At 38.7% G+C, this 10,003-nt stretch overlaps 1 protein-coding gene across 1 annotated transcript; it reads right to left on the bottom strand.

The window, feature by feature from the left end:
- Positions 1–410: 410 nt before the first annotated feature.
- LOC115988874 (WD repeat-containing protein 43-like) lies at positions 411–4,126 on the bottom strand. The gene is made up of 6 exons (XM_031112500.1): positions 3,988–4,126; positions 3,596–3,852; positions 3,429–3,511; positions 1,315–1,426; positions 930–1,004; positions 411–848 (listed from the first exon to the last, which is right to left on the bottom strand). The coding sequence occupies exons 1-6, from the start codon at positions 4,010–4,012 to the stop codon at positions 672–674; spliced, it is 729 nt and encodes a 242-aa protein (XP_030968360.1). The 5' UTR covers positions 4,013–4,126; the 3' UTR covers positions 411–671.
- Between the last annotated feature and the right edge of the window lie 5,877 nt (positions 4,127–10,003).

The raw sequence follows: 10,003 nt of genomic DNA, 5'->3' as shown, positions 1-10,003 counted from the left end.
CCCTTAGCTAGAAAATTGCTCTCCCTCAGTTAGTAGCATTGGCAGAAGCTCGGGCAACCCATAAAGCAATCACTTTTGCTCAGGAAATGTCTTTTTTTCGTATTCATGTAGAAGGGGATTGTCTAGGGGTTATCCGTGCTTTGCAATCCCAAGGACAGTGCAAAACCTTATATGGACACGTGGTTGATGATTTTTTTCATATTCGTAGGGAAGGAAATAAGTTAGCTCATGAATTAGCTAGAAGAGCAATTTTATCTGCAAATACTGATATATGGGTAGAAGATCTACCTGATGATTTGGACGTTGTGTTCCGATCTGATTTTTATTAATAAAATTTACTTACTGTTTTCTCAACAACAAAAAAAAAAAAAAATTAAAAATTTTAAATATAAAAATAATAATAATAATAATAAAAACAAGGGCTGGTAGCAAGATCCAATTAACATGCCTGAACTTTCAGTGGCTAAACACCCAAGTATTTAGCTTGCCAGGAATTATGATGGATTGGCAACAAAACAAAACTGTGTTAGGTTTCTAACATCCTTATATGGATGTTGAAGAACTAACATTGTTCATAAAGATTAGGTTTCCATTTAACTACAATACAAATGCATATTTGGCACAAAATTCTCTAATACAACCCTAACTACCCTTAGATTCACATCAATCACTCATGCCATGACTTCATCAATGTCACTAACACCATCAAATGCCTCTGACGCTTCCTCATCACTACTATCTAGATCAGTTTCCATGGCATCTTCAGATTTCTCATCATCACTTTCATCCCTGTCCTCATAAATTACAGGCACCATCGTGGCATTCTCATCTCCATCATCATCCACAACCTGTTCAAAAGGTTCAAATATAAAATAAAATAAGAACCTTGATACTTGCTAAACTTTATGCCATAAAATTTTACCACTCACCCCGGTGTAGAGGATGTCCAAGCAACTGGACATTTGAATAGCTGATTCAAAAGTTGAGACTCTAGACTCAATGAGCTGCACATATTATAGTACAAGGCTACATAAGATTCCTTGATCATGCAAAACAATGTCAAGGTATTCATATAAAATTTAATTTAAATAAGTTGAAGACAATATTATATCCATCAAGCCAAATGACCACCCAGAAAGAAAGTACATAGAACCACCCCTTGTGGGGGACATATATAGGTGAAAGATATCACAACATGCACAAGATCAACATATTACATGAGTTTTTACTGATCAAAAAAAAAAAAACATATTACATGAGTTTTATTCTAGGTTTCAGCAAAATATTTACATTATGGAGGTAACCATTTCTTACCTTATATAAAGAATTCAGGGCGATTAAAGAAGATTCCTGGGACATTATTCCACTTGCATGTTGAAGAAGCAGACTTCTTAGCCATGGAAGTGCACATGCCAAAATTGCACCCCTGGAGTGAAAATACAACATAAAAATTCATTTTAAAGTCATACTATATATATGTTTAAACACAAGAATGGACTGTGGCTCTTAAACACCAGGAGAAAGAAAAGGGAAAGCTAGCAAAAACCAACTGCCAGAAAGAACATCCATTGCAAAAGACAAAGCACCAAGAACTTTATGTCTGACAGGTTTAGCTTCTTTCTTGTCACTATTTTGAAATAACCCAAACAAATAGGTTAAAGAAGTAATCATAATCAACCATAAGAATAGTTTATTGAGCTTGTTCAGTGGACAATTCTCAATACTTCTTTACATCCACCTTATCCGTCAATGTTCTAAAACAAAAAATATACAGCAGTGCAGTAAAATTTGAAATTGATCACGACAAAGTATTTAGAAATGATTCAGCACTGCCAATTGGGTCAACAACTTTCCCAGGACTTTTTTCTTTTGAGAATGGTTACAAAATCTACTTAATACTGCGACCATAGCTCAAACTCCTACTCCCCCCACCCCCCAAAAAAAATCTCATGCACTTTGTGCTTGGGGAGATCCCTCTTGGACCAAGATGTTTGGTGAATCTCCCATGAACTTTGGCTTTGTCCCTTTTTGCTCTTTGATAAAATATAAAACTTAATAAAAAATTGGGTAAACAAATTCCATAGATTTAGAGCATTCGTATCGGCTTGTGCTAAAATTTACGTCTATTTTAGCATAAGAACCCAGTTTATCTATTTTACACTATACTTCATTATAATACTATTTCTCTATCAAAATTTTATTTATTCTCCTAAATCATATCTCTCTCTTCCTCAACCAAAAACCACCTCTCTTTCTCTCTCACACACACACATGGAAATCTCTCTCTCTCTCTCTCTCTCTCTCTCTCTCAAATCACTGTCAACTAAAAAGCCATCATAGATCAATCCAAAATCCATCCACAACCAGTTCCACAAGGACCCAAACAACCTGATCCACCAATAAGCCTGATCGGCGACCTTAGTCGATGATTCAGGGTTTCTCCCACACACCAAGCCCACATCATCAGTGAGTCAGTGCTCAAAGTTAGGCCAGCTGACATTGGTTGAGGGGCTCAAATGTTTTGTGAATTATGTTAAAAAATTAATGATTTTTTTGGTGTTATGGGTTACCGAATTAAGGAGTTATGAGTTCCTTTGAGTTGTTTGTATTTTGATCTTGTGGTTGATCAACTATAGCACCCAATTGTTTGGGTTTTTTTTTTTTTTGTTGGGTCAGGCAGTGGTTTTGTGGTTAGGTTGAGGTGGCGATCTAGTACAAAGGGGAGAAGGAAGAAAACAAGGAAGGGAAAATGAAGAGAGGAAAAAAGAGACAAAGGGGAAGAGGAGTCCAGTACAAAGAGAGAGAAAAAAAAAATTAGAAAAATCATTTGCATGTGAACAGTATCCATGGGTATATACATGGTTACTGTAGCAAAAATGCTATTTTACACAATTATGGCTTAACTAGTGTGGGTGATTCGTATGGTGAAATGTGTAAAATTGACCCCTTATGCTATTTTGCATTGACTAATGGGAGTGCTCTTACATTCACAATACACCTATACACCCCAACTTTGCGGTGAAAATTAATTTCCTCATTCCCAATACTTATCTACATGTTTTTGTCACTCTTTCAAAACACAAAAGTAAACAATACAATACAATTTGAAACTTGTAAAAGCAAAGCAACTGTACAATGACTCAGCATTGCCGATTCGGTTAACAAATTTCAAGAACTTGTATTCTCTAGACAGGTATATATCCCAACCCCCTTTTCACATGGAGAAACTATTTTTCCTCTTACATATTTTTTTTTTATAAGTAAATCAATCTTTCAAAAAAAAAAAAAAGAAACCAGAAATCGATTCTGTATTGCCAAATGGGTCAACAAATTACAGACACTTCCCTCACGAGACACATACATACCCATGATTACTTAATCTGCAAAAAAAAAAAAATAATAAAAAAAAAAAGAAAAAGAAAAAATACCTTGACCGCATAATTGATATCAAAGACTGCAAAAGCTTGAGTACATCTGCTGGATTCAACAACGAAACTGACTTTGCAATAACCTGCAAACAGAAACACAAACTTTCAATTGTCAGCCATTAGCAAAACCTACAGAGCACTCAAAAACAGAAATGCCAGAAACCAACCTTCTCGTCTCGGTTGTACAAGCAATCTAACAAGAGCACACGATCATCGGCACGTAAGGCCTGCCTAAGCAGCACCTGAACTGAATCTGCACTCGGAGGCAGCACCACTGTAACTAGAGAAGGCTCTGGCTGCTGCTTCTCAACATGGCTCTGGGCATCATCAAAGTTATTAAGATTCATACTTGCAAGCTTCTCTCCCATTGTTGGCTCAATGGGGTCCTTGTTAACCAAAACTCCATCAGAAGCCTCTCCACAACCTGTGTAAAATAAAGTAATTTGACTGAAACTACAAAGTTTTGACTAATAAGTATTTAACCAAAAATATAAAAATTTCTGAATTTCTATGATTTATTAGGATTATAACTTGATTAGAAAGGAGAGAGACTAATTACTTTTCTTCTTCTTGATATATGACATCGGACTGGTATATAAAGGCCCAAAATTAAGATTGGACAGCTTCTTCTTCTTCTTCTTCTTCTTCTTCTTCTTCTTCTGCTGCTGCTGCTGCTGTTGTATGTGTTTTTGGTTTGGGTTTTGGATTTGGGATTTTCTACACCTTTTTAGGGTTTTAGATTTCTGTTTTCTTTTTTTATCAAAAAAAAAAAAAAAAAAATGGAATAGTTTCAGAAGATTTTTATAACATGGAGAATTAGTTTAATATTTTGAAATTATTGATACCACATCAACTACATACTGCAATATAAATTAGAACAGATATTATCAACATAATGGACTTCACTCACTGTTCATCAATCCTAATGAATATGAATGCTTCCAAAAAAAATATATATATATACACAAACACATTAAGAATTAAGAAAGTTACCAAAAGGCTTTTTTTTTTCTTTTTTTTAATAATTCAATTGTTAAAACTAAAAAGCACCTGGGTTTAAACAAACAATTTCAAACAACTCACAAAATCAATATGAACCATTCATCAGAGTGTGTGTCTGTGTGTGTGTGTGTGTGTGTGTGTGTGTATATATATAAGGTTCACAATGGGATATACATCAACAATGAATCCTTCATTTTCCCACAAAACATTACTGTTTAACAAAAATCAAAGCTTTTTTTCCCATAAAAGCTTTATGGGCACGAATATAATTTTGAAAAAAGCAAGGCTGGTTGCTCCACTACAAAGGGCCTTATCAGCTTGTTCAGTGCAAATAATTTATGTTTTAATAAGTCAAAAAAAAATTTAGAAGTGTGTAAGAAATTTGACTACTATAAAGCTTATTATTGTCTACTATATAGTTGAACGGTACCTACAACAGTTAACACTAAATTCTACCAAAGAAAAAGGAAACGAAAGAGATGGGTGAGTTACCGTGGTGGAAGATCCTGGCGGCCTCAACGATGGGGTTGGGAATTGAGAGAGGGGGGAGGAGGAAGTTAGAAGGAAGAGAAGGAGAAAAAGAGGCTTATATATACAAGGGTAAATTGGTAAAAATTACGTTTACTTCATCGGGTCATATGGGTTATTGCGGGTTATGCATGTTAAACCCAATTTAACGCATTTATGATTCATTTCTTCCCCCTTTTTCCTTTTTTTTTTTTTTTTTTTTTTTTTTTAAAAAATATTAAGTATTTTTAACACATACACGGGAGAGGAGGGAAAGTTTTTTAAAAAAAAATTTACAGAGGTGTATATCCAAAAGGGCCTCATTTATAAATCATTTCTATTCATCTGAATTCATTTAAGAATAAAACTTAGGCAAGGACAAGGAGACCTTCTTTTATTTTTATTTTTTTGGAGAAACATGACGATTAATTTTATTAAGAAGAAGGCAAAGCCTGATACATTTCAAAACAATGGGATGAAATATCCTCCATCGAAAGAAAAAAAAACCTATAACATGGCGTGCATGCCTAGCAAAGTTGTGAGCTATACTATTTCCATCTCTACCAATAGACTGGAATTTTACGTGATTAAGTCGCAATGCCAAGTCTTGTGCTTCTTTAAAAATACCTGATCCATGAGGCCTCTGATGACTGAGGTGGAATTGCCTTCAAAAATAACCCTATCAAAGCCAAGTTCTGCAGCAAGTTCTAAAGCCCATGATGCTGCCAAGGCTTCCATCTCTGCCACGGAGGTAGCAAGCTGTATATTCTGAGCTAAAGACACCATAGCTAAACCTTGGTTGTCACTAATTATCACTCCTAGTCCAGCTTGACCAACATCCTAGAAAAGTACCACATCGAAATTTGCTTTATACTAGCCTACTAGTGGTGGTGACCACCTTGCACGTGGTCTGACCGTAGGTGCTGCCATTGTCTTCTTTGGCTATGCAGACTGATACTCCATCAAAGCCTCAAATGCTCGCTACACTATCAGGTTTAGAGGAAAGCCAAGTGGGGCTGTTCTGACATTATTTCTTCGATACCAAATCATCCAAATCTGCATTGCGAACATTTCAGCACTACTACCCGAATCAAAACATGGATGAGCAAATAGGGAAAATCTTGGAAAGCTTTTCGGTCTCTGAAATTCCATTGGGGGTCTTCATTCCACACCTGTGCAAAGGTTGGGTAAGACCATAAAGCATGGAGAGTATCTTCATCGTGTTGTGCACAAAGAGAACAACTAGAATCCTCCACCACACAATGACGTTTCAAGTTCTTCAGAGTTGGGATGGCATCATTGCAAGCTTTCCAAAGAAAGTTCCTGATTTTACATGGTACTGAAAGGCTCCAAATTCTCTTCCATAGAGGTTTCATCAACTAGGCTTGGGTAGAAGTCTGTGAGGTTGCCATTTTAGCTTCAATTTTTAGGAAGTAGTAACCTGACTTGGTAGTGTATTGACCGATCTAGACATATGGCCAAAAGAGAGAGTCCTCTGATATGGTTCAGCCTAGTGGGATTTGTGTAATCAGATCAGCTTCCAACTAAGTAAAAAGGTTAGGCAGCAATTGTAAATCCCATTGTCTAGTTGTGGGATTAATTAGATGACTTACCGTGGCATTTTGTAGTTTAGCTATGAGAGGACTTTGAAGGCTTGGATTTTGCAATGAAGGCATCCACTTATCACCCCACAGCTTAATTGATTCTCCATTGCCCACTCTCCATTTTGCTCCTCTCCTTATGACCTCCCCCCCCCCCCTTCAAAATACTCCTCCAAGCATACGACCCACCATAACCCTCCTTAACTTCCATAATTGAACAATGTGGAAATAACTTGGACTTAAACACTTTGTAAAACAAAGAGTTGGTATTATGCAGCAACCTCCATGTTTGTCTGGCTAAGACGGCATCATTGAATAATGATAGTTCTTTGAAACCCATGCCACTTTCGGATTTTGGTTCACACATGTTCTCACACTTAATCCAATGAATTTTCCTATGGTTTCCTCTTTGTCCCCACCAAAAGCCTCGAATGAGTTTTTCTATTTCATGACAAAGGCCAATTGGTAGCTTGAAACAACACATGATATATGTTGGGATAGCTTGGACAACTGCCTTAATCAAAACTTCTCACCCCGCTTGTGATAATAGGCTTTCTTCCCATCCTTGAAGCTTCCTACAAACCCTCTCTTTAATGTAATCAAAACTAGCTTTTTCGTGCTTCCCCACAAGTGATGGTAACCCCAAATACTTATTGTGGGGCCCAAGATTTGAGGTCCCAGCCCACTTTGTGTTAAGGGCTCAAAGCCCAAGCCGAGGAGCCCTATTGCCAAGGACGCGCAATGAAAGCTCCTTGAAGGCCCAAGGATGTGGCCGAGGACGACTTTACGTCCAACATCTCACAAAAATGCCTGAAGAAAAGGACAAATTCAGTACAAGAGCAGCACGAGGGAGAAGGCTGCCAGCACCTTAATGTGGAGCCCAGCACCTGACAAACCCATACTCATACCATGCTATCCAGCTTTTCCCAACCACTCTGACGTGAAGATTGACAAGACTAGTAACCACCCCGAACAAGGAGAAACGGACACGTAGGTGAAGAATGAGAAGAAAATACTAGTATAAAAGGGAAGCTTGCTGCATTTTCAAGGGGACTAGACCCAGGAACTAGAGAGAAGAGAGGGGGGAACCCATAAAAAAGAAGAATGGCGAGGATGAGAAGCTCCTCGGACTTAGTCCGAGGAGATAGATCTCCATACCACATCCGCGTAAGGCTTAGCCTTACAAGCCAAACTCACCTTCGTATGGGCTTCCATGAAAATCCTGACTAAACCGTTGCCCAACGACCAAGGTCCAGCCTTTCCAAATCCACTCTCTACAAATCGTATTGTTCGGGCCCCTTTACTTACGAGCCCATCCCTGGGTCGTTAAAAAGTGTGTCCTTACAATTGGCGCCGTCTGTGGGGAAAGGCTTGCGCGTTGGCGCGGGTGGCAATGGAGTCAACTCTCTAGCAAGCAGAGGTTCGCGGAGTTTCCTCCATCTCCGGCGACATGCAGTTGTTGCTCCGACATAAACTTCTGTTAGGGGCTACGCCTTTCAGTGCCAATATCGCAAGCAGCTAGGGGTACTTCTGGCCTCAAGCCAGCTCCTCCCGCCCTGGTCTAGGGGCTTACGTTCAAAAAATAAATAAACAAAAAAGAAAAAATTACAAGTTTTGGACAGACCCAAGGCCTTGTATGGTCCTCGGACTCAAGCCTATGGGGAAACCAAGTACAGAAAAGAAAAAATTACAAGTTTTGGACAGACCCAAGGCCTTGTATGGTCCTCAGACTCAAGCCTATGGGGAAACCAAGTACAGAAAAGAAAAAATTACAAGTTTTGGACAGACCCAAGGCCTTGTATGGTCCTCGGACTCAAGCTTATGGGGAAACAAAGTACAGAAAAGAAAAAATTACAAGTTTTGGACAGATCCAAGGCCTTGTATGGTCCTCGGACTCAAGCCTATGGGGAAACCAAGTACAGAGAAGAAAAAATTACAAGTTTTGGACAGACCCAAGGCCTTGTATGGTCCTCGGACTCAAGCATATGGGGAAACCAAGTACAGAAAAGAAAAAATTACAAGTTTTGGACAGAACCAAGGCCTTGTATGGTCCTCGGACTCAAGCCTATGGGGAAACCAAGTACAGAAAAGAAAAAATTACAAGTTTTGGACAGAACCAAAGCCTTGTATGGTCCTCGGACTCAAGCCTATGGGGAAACCAAGTATAGAAAAGAAAAAATTACAAGTTTTGGACAGAACCAAGGCCTTGTATGGTCCTCGAACTCAAGCCTATGGGGAAACCAAGTACAGAAAAGAAAAAATTACAAGTTTTGGACAGAACCAAGGCCTTGTATGGTCCTCGGACTCAAGCCTATGGGGAAACCAAGTATAGAAAAGAAAAAATTACAAGTTTTGGACAGACCCAAGGCCTTGTATGGTCCAGACTCAAGCCTATGGGGAAACCAAGTACAGAAAAGAAAAAATTACAAGTTTTGGACAGAACCAAGGCCTTGTATAGTCCTCGGACTCAAGCCTATGGGGAAACAAGTACAGAAAAGAAAAAATTACAAGTTTTGGACAGACCCAAGGCCTTGTATGGTCCTCGGACTCAAGCCTATGGGGAAACCAAGTACAGAAAAGAAAAAATTACAAGTTTTGGACAGACCCAAGGCCTTGTATGGTCCTCGGACTCAAGCCTATGGGGAAACCAAGTACAGAAAAGAAAAAATTACAAAGTTTTGGACAGAACCAAGGCCTTGTATGGTCCTCGGACTCAAGCCTATGGGAAAACCAAGTACAGAAAAGAAAAAATTACAAGTTTTGGACAGAACCAAGGCCTTGTATGGTCCTCGAACTCAAGCCTATGGGAAAACCAAGTACAGAAAAGAAAAAATTACAAGTTTTGGACAGACCCAAGGCCTTGTATGGTCCTCGAACTCAAGCCTATGGGGAAACCAAGTACAGAAAAGAAAAAATTACAAGTTTTGGACAGACCCAAGGCCTTGTATGGTCCTCGGACTCAAGCTTATGGGGAAACCAAGTACAGAAAAGAAAAAATTACAAGTTTTGGACAGAACCAAGGCCTTGTATGGTCCTCGGACTCAAGCGTATGGGGAAACCAAGTACAGAAAAGAAAAAATTACAAGTTTTGGACAGAACCAAGGTCTTGTATGGTCCTCGGACTCAAGCCTATGGGGAAACCAAGTACAGAAAAGAAAAAATTACAAGTTTTGGACAGAACCAAGGCCTTGTATGGTCCTCGGACTCAAGCCTATGGGGAAACCAAGTACAGAAAAGAAAAAATTACAAGTTTTGGACAGAACCAAGGCCTTGTATGGTCCTCGGACTCAAGCCTATGGGGAAACCAAGTACTCAACAGACGAATTATTCGAAGTTTGTCATTCTCGGACAGTCGCCTTGCATGCATTACGAAGCGCTCAGTCATTATCTCGGTTAGTTTTATGAGTTTAATCTACTGGGAATTATCATTATTATGCTTGGTAATATCGGTAAATTAGAATTAGT

Source organism: Quercus lobata, chromosome 5, assembly GCF_001633185.2.
Source record: "Quercus lobata isolate SW786 chromosome 5, ValleyOak3.0 Primary Assembly, whole genome shotgun sequence".
Taxonomy (NCBI): domain Eukaryota; kingdom Viridiplantae; phylum Streptophyta; class Magnoliopsida; order Fagales; family Fagaceae; genus Quercus; species Quercus lobata.
The sequence above is the reverse complement of the archived record's forward strand: the minus strand, read 5'-3'. Positions and strand labels throughout refer to the sequence as shown.